General features: G+C 36.2%; 1 protein-coding gene across 1 annotated transcript in view; it reads right to left on the bottom strand.

Annotated features, from left to right (window-relative positions):
* LOC144974579 (dynein axonemal heavy chain 3-like) overlaps positions 1-12,213 on the bottom strand; it is a 216,277-nt gene that overhangs the window by 122,120 nt on the left and 81,944 nt on the right. The window contains 15 exon segments of the mRNA XM_078917583.1: positions 588-718; positions 1,743-1,830; positions 2,264-2,398; positions 3,217-3,381; positions 4,225-4,368; positions 4,953-5,090; positions 6,021-6,191; positions 6,513-6,632; positions 7,248-7,356; positions 7,916-8,114; positions 9,468-9,606; positions 10,232-10,384; positions 10,845-11,073; positions 11,410-11,477; positions 12,018-12,108. Of these exon segments, the coding sequence (XP_078773709.1) occupies positions 588-718; positions 1,743-1,830; positions 2,264-2,398; positions 3,217-3,381; positions 4,225-4,368; positions 4,953-5,090; positions 6,021-6,191; positions 6,513-6,632; positions 7,248-7,356; positions 7,916-8,114; positions 9,468-9,606; positions 10,232-10,384; positions 10,845-11,073; positions 11,410-11,477; positions 12,018-12,108 (2,080 nt within the window).

Raw genomic sequence — 12,213 nt, 5'->3', positions numbered from 1 at the left:
TAGATACATGGTCAGACCTGCATTTATGTAGATACATGGTCAGACCTGCATTTATGTAGACACATGGTCAGACCTGCATTTATGTAGATACATGGTCAGACCTGCATTTATGTAGGTACATGTCGCTCCAAATCTAAATGACAGGTTTTCCTCCGCCTTGGAGAGTGGGCGGAGAGATCAATACCCACGGCTGCATTGGTCAAATTAAAAAAACGAGTGGAAAAAAAAGTTTTAACAATTAAAATTATAAAAAAATAATAATAAATTGAGCTTTTATATTGTGCAATATCCACTAAACGTGCTCAAAGCGCTTTACAAGGGGTTCATGGCCACAGCAACATTTGACATGTAGGAAGGGACATAACGCCTGTAAGGAGATGTTACAATTTTTTCGGACAGAGACAACGCTGTAAACGACCAGGTATTCATTTTACACCTGAGTACGGTGAAAGAATGTGAGTAAAGCGCCTTTTTTAAGGGATCAACTATGCCCCGAGCGAGGCTCTACTCCAGGACCTTCCGATCCGAAAGCGAGTGTCATACCACTAGACCACATTATATCCGCACTGTACATGAATTTGTCCCACCTTTTTGTTGTCATCGAGCACTGTGTTCATGTTTTCAATCCACACGGCATCCACTGGGCCGTCGAATATAATCCACTTCCTGGTCAATGATGGATTCGAGGCGTGCTCTCGGAACGTATTGGCCAACACACCTAGGAATATAAAAGATATATTATAGATAGTATGCTCTTCGCTAAGAAGCTCATAACATTGCCATCGGGAAGTATAAGGGACAAACACACAAGTCAAGACTGTGTGCATACATGAACGTTTATAGTAAGGTTAATACAGTTCAGTGAGCATTACTCATAAACGCGGATGGCAAAAAAACAATAACAAAGACATGAGTGATGTCATCTTCGAACTATCTATAGATAGTATACGCTTGGCTAAGAAGTTCACAACATTGCCATCCGGAATTATAACCAACACACAAAACTCTGTGTAACTATGAACTCTTATAGTCCGGATAATAATGAGAATTACTCATAAAAGTGGATGGCAAAAAACACTAACAAAGACCTGAGTGACGTCAACTTCGATCTATCTATTGGAAATTAAATCAATGTGATCCACACCTTTAATCTAGGATTTTGTCAGGATGATCAAGACAAAACAATCAAGTTTAACCCTCTCCTTAACACCTACAGCAAAATCGTCACATTTGTTACGACACAATATTTTTGTTTGGTTGGGTGTGAAGAGAGAGTTAATACTATCGTCCAAATATCAAGGTGATGAAAGACAGTTGCGGGCCTCAGTAAAGAATGATAACTCTAAGATATTAACAACTACAAGTTTTATCACAGCACGATTTTGAAATTATATTTGTCTATAAGATTAGATTTTACTTTGAATGCCATCTACATGATGAGCAATTACGGTGATCCATTATCCATTGATCCTATCCATTAATCTCTCTCTCTCTCTCTCTCTCTCTCTCTCTCTCTCTCTCTCTCTCTTTCTTTCTTTCTTTCTTTCTGTGTGTGTGTGTGTGTGTGTGTGTGTTTCAGAGTTTGCATGTGTATGAGGGTGTCAGTTTGCAGTTTACAACAGTAATTTATGAAATTTTTGCACAGTAATTTTCATCAAATTTGAATAAATCATGTAACAATACAGTAGCATTATTTTAAGATTGCAAAGAAAAAACGGTAGATGTGTGTAAGTAAAACTGACCATCGGTCCATTCGTGAGAGACAGGATCAAATCGTCCATATAGTTGACCCATTGTGATGGCCTTTGGGTTGATTATACTGTATATCACCTGTAACAGTCAATAAATGAATCACATTATAATAAAATAAACAATTTGCAAAATTACACTTTAGAATAAGAAGAAGACTCGTTTGTCAATCTATTATGTTAAATTTATGCTATAATGACGTCACGCATTTACCATCCACGGTTACTTCCCTTGCACTAAGAGCACTAACTTTCTATCGCGTTGTTGTTTATATGGGAGAGAGAGAGAGAGAGAGAGAGAGAGAGAGAGAGAGAGAGAGAGAGAAAGAGAGAAAGTCAGTAAGAAAAGGAATATTTGAAAGAGACGAAAACAAATCTAGCATCGATTGACATTGAGATAAAGGCCACGTGGTACGTTAGGATCCCACCAAACAGTCAAGATAACAGATGCCCTCTATGCTTTTGTTGTGTCAATTAATGAAAGCCAATGTTATAGAATAATAATAGAAGCTGACCTTTTCCTCTTCCATGAGTCCTTTTTCGTGTAACATTCCAAGCGCCGCTGCCAAAGTTTTGAAAGCCATGGTCTTCCCTCCGATTGGGTCTCCTACAATCATCAGACCGTGACGGACCAGAATCATTTCATAAATCTGTAGAAATGTGAATCAATTATGATTTAAATCGATATTTACTGATAGCATCCGAGAGAATAAAGAGATTTCGTTGAAAACCATAGTCACTTGAAGCAGTCAAAAATATAGGTTAAACGTTTATAAATGAAATTTTCTTAAGTTGTTTCATCAGTCTGTGCTTAAATCATTCACTAAGACATAAAGACTATCATTGTTGGATCTATTCCATTGCATTTACGTGACTTAATACAAGTCGTGCTCCCATGATATAATTGAGAACAAGAACATTGGTGTTTAGCCTTTCAATTATAGCTATAAAACAAAAACAAACAAAAAACAGAAGAAAAAAAGGAAAAAAATCAAGATGTAGAAATGTATAAATTACTAAACTGAGCATTAGAAATGTGGGTCTTGACTATAAGCAGAGAAGTTATAAAAAGATGGATGTACACAAGACACGTCTTGTGAAAATAACGGGGCATTGATTGTGTGACAGCAAGACATCAGACCCTCTATGGTAGAGAAAAGGAGCAGGATAAAACCCACATGGTGACGTGCTGTAGAGAAGATGGGAAATGGTGTGGGATGAATGACACAGGGTAAGGCAGGAATGCAGCTTTTAACATAGAGGAGATGGATGTTTATGTACCACTTGGCACGAAGTGGATAGCAATTGGTTACATATTCTATTGTTTTAGTTTATGATTTTTAAGCAAACGTATAACTTATGAAATTATCTTGCATTTTTGGATATTCTCAACAAATAAGAGCACGTCGGATATTCTTCATAATTGTTTTAATATTAAATAGATGATAAAAAGGTAGTTAAATCTGACCTGTATAATCTTGGTGATATGCCAGGGCACTGGTTGTAGATTGGTCTGGCTCATCTTTTCAATAAGCGCTTCCTCTATGCTGGCATAGTCAGGGTTTGGCAATGTAACTCCGGGGAAAAGGTCAGAGGTTATGCCCTTGAACAACTCAATGTCATCTGACAAGAACTATAAATAGAAAAATGTTCCAGCAAAAAAAAAAAGTTGTAAAAACTCTTTCTCAGTGCAACACAAACTTTAAACGTTTCTAACAAATAAGTAATACGAAGTATAGGATTGGTATAGGATTAGAAAAGATATAATCTAAAAAATGCTGAACGATATAAAAGCACAAGGAACAGATATATAAAACGAGGGAGTGTAAAGTACATGATTTTCTCCTCTTTCATAGAGAGTTTAAATAGATCAAATTAAGAAATTAAGGAGCAGGCACCGGTGTAAGATAACGAACTGAACAAGTGTGTATGAAAGGTGTCAGACAAAGCAAGAAAGAAAAATACAAGAAAAAAAAACATCCCAATAAATCAGTCGACCTCGACTGAGTAATTAGGTCTGAGGATCGATCAGTCGAGATTGACTAATTTTTGGGACGGTTTTATTTCTTGTATTTTTTTTTTTTTTTTGCTTTGTCTGGCACCTTTCATACACACTTGTTCAGTTCTCTATCTTAAAATCTAGATCAACTTTACTAAAATATTTGGAGATGTTGACCTTTTAATGTGTTAAGTTCTGTTTAACAGCCAAGTCGTCCAAAAAGGATTGTGAATATCGTATGTAGATGTTATATATATTTAGTAAGTGTACAATAATGTCTCTTTGTATAGCGTTTATATCGTTTTTGATCCACAAGATACAGACAAAACTATAGAAATAGATTATTAAATTTCCTTTTATTAGTTGATTTAACTGGAGCAAAATACTTTTGATTGATTAACAACTATCACACTCCATTTCAAATCCGAAAAAAAATATTTTAGGAACAGTAGAGTGTGTGTGGTTGTAAAGTTTTACCTTTGGCAAGTTGACATCGTTGATGGATCTCAGAACGAGAACATCTTCGGCTACTTCTGGGTATTTCAGTTTGAGATTTCCTGCTGCTGTCAGGACAGACTTGACGGCCCTCATACCGTAATCGTAGTGGTGCTGGGATGACAACTATACAACAACAACAACAACAACAACAAAAGGACAAGAAACTTGTTATAAGAATAGTCTTGTAAATTAAGCATGTAAATAATTGTTTGTTATTTTTTTTACTTTGAAATATTCAGCTGTAGTCGCTGATATTACAAAATTTCAGCTGAGAAAATGGTTAGGAAACATGATGTTAAATTACCTCTTAAGTCCATTTTAAAAAGAGAAACCACTATTTTAAATGCATTTCCGGATTATAATTTTTAAAAATAACATTTATAAACTGTAAGCAATCTAAAATTGTTAAGAGCGCTTTCATTGAGATTAAATCTAAGTAAATTTTATGATAATGAATCTGCTCTACAGTTTGTAGCAATGGGCTTCCTTTTTAAATTGGAAGTTGACTTAGTACTTGTGCTGAGAATAAGAATGGCCAAAAAGTTATCTTGTTGTACAGTAAGCTTCATTTGTCCATCTGAGATGAGATGTTATTTAAAAATATTTGTAAATAAACACATTTCAGCAACGTGGGGGGGGGGGATTTTTTAAATTTTTCTTGACGGTATTTTAAAAAGAAATATCCTTTTTTCGTGTATTACAATTACCTGCTCAGAGCACAGTCTGTAGACGGCAAAAATCTTGATTGCCAAACTTCTGGAGTCTACAAATCCATTGGAATAGAGGGAGATTTCAGCTATCATGGCGTAGTCAGGAACCATCATAGCTACTGTCCGGAACAGAACCTAAAAATTCAAAATGTTTTCACGTAAAAATTCTTTACTAAGAACAAGACAATGGCATATCTAAATTATAAATTGGAATTACTTTGCAAGTGTCAAAGAAAAATTAGATTTTTTTATATATTAAAGTAGGTTTTTAAAAAAATTTAATAATGAATAAAAAAATGGTTAAATGGTCAAAAGCTTACATATTATATCGCATTTCCTTGTGTTTAGAACCTTTTACTCCCTTACAAAACAGTGGCGAAAATTGCCAGCCTTAAAAACAAAAGTAAAAATTAAACAAACTGACAGTAACTTGGCCATTATAACACTAAAATTGTGATTTCTAATTTTAATTAGTGATCACTCGGGGAAACTCTCAAGATCCCTTCCTAAAAATATCAGGATCTAAAATCTCAGGTATAGAGAAAATTTATCACAAGCAAAGATCATGGTTTCTGGTCCGAAGTTGTTTCAATGTTTTTTTTACTTCTTTGTTCACGTGAACAGTGATTGAGCCGGTGAATTTTAAATCTGATCCTAAAATACTTAGCTTCTAACACAAGAAAGTAACAATCAAATTCTACAATGAGGTTTAACCTTAGAGAAAATCAGATAAAATGCAAGTCCGCTTGTCCAATTACTCTAAACGACTCCAGAATAAAATGTGCTTATTTCCAATATCAGGTATGATTAATTTTTGACTAAATATGAAAAAATATCTTAAGTACACCCAATCATTTAAAAAGTCTTTGTTACGTTTTAGCTCAATTTTCTTTAAACTTCCTTGCCTACCAATTAGTAAATTAGATCTGTTAAATTACAAACGAAAAGAACTCTTCAGAAGTTCTTGTAATCCTAGAGAGGATACCAAATTATTATCCTTTAGACCTTGCAGATGTCGGCTTAAATATCAATTCTATAAATTTGGTGACTTGGCTTCTACGATACCTTGAGATTGTCGGGTAGTTCAGCTCTTCCGGCGTACCCAGGGTTCATGGTAATGAACATAGTACATGTTGGGTCCAGTGAGATTTCTGTTCCTTCAAACACAAAAGTCACCGCTTTGTCTATGATGGCTCTCTGTATAGTTTGGACCTGCTGTGCAATTACAGACAGCACCTGAAATACAATAACAGATCATGTGTGATCATAGACTGGTAGAAGCAATATTAAGGCTACGCTGTTTTCTGTCAGGAATTCGGTGTTTTCCACATACATTGTAACATTTTATGAATTCCATACTTTTTCGAAATTTATTCATAAATATTATTTTAATACTCGTTCACATAGCCATTCACATTATTTTCATTTGAGCATTTATGTGACGCAATAACCACTAAACGTGCTCAAAGAGCTTTGCAACTCACTATTTATTTACGTTTTTATTTCTTGAGAACTCATTAGAAAAATAAGACTTTTGTAATAAAGAGACAAATGTACCTCGAGTTCAATTCTGTTGAATTCATCAAAACACGCCCAGGCTCCAGATTGGGCTAAACCTTTGAAGAATTTTCCCATTGCTTTGTAGTCAAGACCATCTGAGCAATTGAAAACCACGCACTGGGGAAAGAAAGAACAGAATTACAATAGCGATGCAGTTATGTATTTATATAAGACAGATTATCAAATAAATATTCAGCTAAAAATATAGAACTTTTATCAAGCTATTCAACATTAAACTGACACAAAATGCATTGTTTTACACTATTATCAGTATACAGTAAAACAATAAAAAACGTGGGAAGGGAATGTTTCTCAAAGAGGTGCCAGATACTCGTACCATACACGTTGTAAGATGTTTATTGCAATAGGTTTTAGTATAATGCTACATGTCCAAATAACTTTGATAAAAAATAAATATGCACATTCGTTAAGAGCATCCAATTTCTTCACAGTACATACTTTGTTTAGTCTTATCGCGTTTTTCTTCAAGAGGATCCCCCAATGCATATATCCAAGTACTCATTTAAGTATGTAAAATGCTCTAAGAACACAACACCAGGGTATTTGAGATCAGTGTTACTGGCTAGGCTCAATGCCAGTTGATAGTGTTACAGGACGAATCACGGATCAATGAAGAGAGACTTGAGAGTGGAAGGTTTCTTTTGTTGTTTCTTTTCTTTTCTTTTGTCTGGTTCTGGCTAATTTACACATATTTTTAGATTTTTGTCTCACCTGTTTGGCTACAGCCTTGGCTAAGTCTTTGGATGTCTCTGTTTTCCCAGTTCCAGCTGGACCTTCAGGTGCTCCACCAAGATTCAACAATAACGCTCCCATTAGCGTCCTGAGTGGATGCAAAGATGAATATTTGGTCATGAAACAATCAAGGAAGCAGTGTCGGAATAAGCAATAATTGTCAATTCAAGTCATGAAGCACGTGAAGCGGTAGGAAGGTTAACCAGGTTACTGTATCGTTAAGCGGGCATCCTCTATTTCTTGCTACCCTTTGAAAAAGGATACGTGTCTATCGGGAAGTACTTTTGCCTGTACTAAAAGGCCCAGCTACGCATTCACAGCTGCGTATAGACAAAGGGATCAAAATCAAGTCTTGGCTCTAACCGGAACCAAAACCCATTCTTTTTTAGATTGCTCTTCCATCAGTTGGGTCCTCTATCCCAGACAATCCCCTCCCCCTTGCTCATGTAATGGTACCGAGAGAAGTCTAAATTTTATAACTGATCAATGGTGTCTTAAATCGTTTTTCAAAATATTAATCAAATGAGATTCTTGGTACATTTATTGTTGTAATCCATTTTTTATTATTTGCATCATAGTTCTAAGAATATCCAAAGCAATTATGATGAATTTCAAAACAAAGTCCAAAAGCTCTAAGTTTTGCCTACCTGTAACATCTGTCTGTGAGTGGTGTAATTACCAGCCTGCCTGAATTTCCGAGATATTCATAAGCATAGGCCACCACCGTTGTAATCATTCGTACATTGCAGGCAGAATCTTCATAGTAATAGCGTAGCTGGGAAATCCACGAAAAGTCGTGGGGGCTGGATGTGCCCACTTTACTCAAATTGGAGATGACGTCACGTGCTGAAAATCAATTTATTGACAAAAGATGGTAAAGTTAGTCATAAAAAGGAATCTGATATTATGCGGGTCATATCTCTGAAAATTGAATGTAAAGTTAAAACAATGGAATTTGGTGTAAATTGAAATTCAACGCTTTATTTGGGAAGACTTAGTGTAATTTCTTAACACGGGAAATTATCAAATTTGATTGTTCTAATTATTTTCATTTAATATATTTTTCTCGCACTGTATCATCCCGACATATTAAACCAATAGAGGCAACGGGTCTCAATTGAAGGTTGTGAATGAATATTTTAAGCTATTGGTAAATAAGAACGCTTATATTGGTTTGGTTTGGTTTCCAATGTTTAATGACATTAATGTTACTCTTTGGTCATTTCAGCGCCTACGGTACATATCATTAGTTACGAAATGATACTCTAATGAAAAAGGACTACATTGAATTCAGATTTAAAAACAAACAAAGAATTAATTAATTAATTGCCCTAAGAAAGTACGGTGTGGACAAGACTAGCGAAATAAAACACCCATATTTCTCCACTCACGCCATAGAAACAGGGATAAACTCCCGCTCCATGGGCTCAATCAATTGCTTTGAATGACCACAGCTGTTCAGGAAGGTACTTATAACTTTTCCTTTTGGGGGAGGGGGGAATATGCAACAAAATCAGTCATGTTAAGTCATAGTCAGTCGGTTTATACGAATTAGAAGAGGAAAACGGATGATAATTAGAATATTAGACCTGAAAAAGGATGGAAAACTTGATAACGCTGCCGTTCGAAGATGACGTCACTCAGATCTTTGTTATTGTTTTTTGCCATCCGCGTTTATGAGTAATGCTCACTGAACTGTATTAACCCGACTATAAACGTTCATGGATACACACAGTTTTGTGTGTTGGTCCGTTATACTTCCGGTTGGCAATGTTATGAGCTTCTTAGCCAAGCGCATAATATCTATACAACGTTAACCAAATAGCACATACTGTGCTCCTTAACGGGAAAGTTGGACGGAAAAAGAGCGCATGTCCAGCAGTCAAAAAAAAATATGTGAGGCGGTTTGACAAAATGCCAGGGGACAGAAAAAACCAAAGACATTGCAGAATATGCAAGAAAGAGTGGAGTGGAAAGTCTTCATTGCCAACGCTGTGAAACGCGGCCTATCATGAATGAAGACCTTGAGAGCATTTGAAAATGACGATTTTCCAACCCAAGTCCTTACCATGTTGCAGAATATGCAAGAAAGAGTGGATGGAGAGCCGTCATTGCCAACGCAGTGAAACGCGGCCTATCATGAATGAAGACCTGTAGAGCATTTATTGACAATGACGATTTTCCAAGCCAAGTCCTTACCATGGACGTCAATAACAATCAGAGCCCCTAGTGTAATTCTCGCCATCTTTGTCAGCTTGCCTCTCACCATGGCGACGATTTCTTCTACTTGCTTGTTGCTTCTGGCCAAGTAGGCGTTCAGCCCACCATATCGGACTGCCTGAAAAAAAAAGATGGATAACGATGGATAAATAGTAGGGGTAAAGTGAATGTATTACGAGTAAACTGGAAATATAAAATAATTCTTTTCAATAATTACACGTGGAGATTAGTTTAAGGTTACATCTTAATAGAAAGCCCGAGATAACCCAAACGTCAAATATAGTGCAGGGCAGTAAAGAGAGAAATAATATAGGCTAGTAGTGGTAGTAGTAGTAGTAGTAGTAGTAGTAGTAGTAGTAGTAGTAGTAGTAGTAGTAGTAGCAGTAGTAGTAGTAGTAGTAGTAGTAGTAGTAGTAGTAGTAGTAGTAGTAGTAGTAGTAGTAGTAGTAGTAGTAGTAGTAGTAGTATCGTTCGGCTAGACTTCTATGTTCAAGGTATCAATCCAGGTTCGGAAGTCATCATCAAATTTGTTGATGGTTTCAATTCCCCCTTCCAGTTTTGTCTCTGGGCAATCTAGTACGAGGTGGTTTGCATCTTGTGGTGCTTGGTTGCACTTTGGGCATGTTGGTGATTCTTCTAATCATAATATAGGCTAAGATGGTGGTGGTTGCTGTTGGTGTTAGCAAGTGATGATTATGGTGGTGGTGGTGTTGGTGTAGGGCTTAATGTTGATTATTACTCACCTGTGTGACCTCAGCTGTCCAATGGATCTGGCTGGCAGCAAGCACGATCTGTCCAGGCCATTGTAAGACCCACTCTGTCCTCTTGGTACTAGGGTACGCGTTCACAGCCTTCCCCATCACCTCACGAAGACTTAGTTTCATCACTTCTTCAACCTTGTTGAGAATATTGAAAACATATGAAAAGTGGTTTTCTAAAATTTGTTCTCTCCACTTTTAACCATTTTGAGATATCGTGGATAGTTTCCCTTTGAATATGTCTTTAGACCTAAATATTATGATTAAATGATAACATAAAACGTGTAACGTGTGCACAATTGAACGATCATGTATTGGTTACATAATATGTAGGTCACAGTTTGAGGACTATAATATTATACTTAGAATCAACTAGTATCATATTTATTAGGATCAAACTTAGAATTTAATTTAACTTAGTCTGTAGAAGAACAAAAATCTGGTGAACAGAATACAATACTTCAAAATGCGAGGTCTATTCTTTACACGAAAGTATGCATTCAAGGGACATACACATCTATAGGATGCGCGACTAAACAAAAATAAAAATAAAACTATGGACACATTATTTATGGTTCATAACAAAATGAAATATCACCTGTTGTAACCATCTCTCCACAAGTCCCTGAGCGTTTGCTGGGATGATGGTTCTAGGGAATTCCACACGTTCCTTCTCAGCAGATTCCATAGCAGTGATGACTTTGTCCATGGTGAAGGTCAGCCCAGCGATTCCTTCGAAGCATTTCTTCAAGTGAGGCTGTACACGGAGCGGATCTTTGGTCTCCGACAGAATCTCCAGCAACTCGTCGTTGGACAGGAAGAAAAATCTACGGAATTAAACGATGTTTGCAGGTTATAACGTGATTGACCTGATGACAACTGGTCTCTCTCTCTCTCTCTCTCTCTCTCTCTCTCTCTCTCTCTCTCTCTCTCTCTCTCTCTCTCTATCTATCTATCTATCTATCTATCTATCTATCTATCTATCTATCTCTCTCTCTCTCTCTCTCTTTCTCTTTATCTGGATAAATGATTCCCCTTTTTCCTCTTGCTCATAGATTGCATCCTCCACATTATAGAACACACATACACACACACACACACACACACACACACATAATACAACACATTATTGAAAACACACATAAACATAACTGTCAACTTACCGTGGGAAAAATAATCTCTTTTTCTCCAGATAGAGATTCAATCCCTTTTGAATATCATCCAACATGGACTGTAAAAAATGTTGAAGAGTTATCCATTAGACACGAATATTATATTTATATTCCAAGCAACGTTGTGTAATTATATTTAGAAACAGCCATTCAGGCAATAACGAGTGTGAAATCACTGTCAATACACGGATGTGTACAATCTTATATATACAAAAAAAATATACAATCTTAAAGACTTTGACCAATATGATTCGCAAACAGATATACACATAGCACACACAAACAAACAAACACACACACACACACAAACTTACTTATATTGACATACGCACAAAGGGCAGAGGTAGTTTTATAGATAGGTCAGTAGGCAGATAGATACATAGATAGATGGAGAGATAGATAGATATATAGATAGATAGATAGATAGATAGATAGATAGATAGATAGATAGATAGATAGATAGAGAGAGAGATAGATAGATAGAGAGAGAGTAAAAAAGAGAGAGAGGAAGGGAGGGAAGAGAGAGATAGAGAGAGAGAGAGAGAGAGGGAGGAAGAGAGAGAGAAAGGGAGAGAGATAAAGAGAGGCAGATTTCTTACTTCAGAGTGTTGCAATTTCTCCAACATATTTTCCTGTGACACAACAACCAAGGCATTTGTGTTTTCCACAGATTTTGTCATCATCTGACGCCTGAAAAAAAACAAACGAAGAAACGGTAATAATTTGATCCTTAACTACTTAATCATGTTCATTTATTTATATCAAATGCAGTAATCAACTAAGTTGTGGATTTCA

This window comes from Berghia stephanieae, chromosome 6 (genome assembly GCF_034508935.2).
Source record: "Berghia stephanieae isolate SIO BIC M18660-M18661 chromosome 6, UCSD_Bste_1.3, whole genome shotgun sequence".
Lineage (NCBI taxonomy): Eukaryota > Metazoa > Mollusca > Gastropoda > Nudibranchia > Aeolidiidae > Berghia > Berghia stephanieae.
Note: the sequence above shows the minus strand (reverse complement) of the source record. Positions and strands in the feature narration are given on the sequence as shown.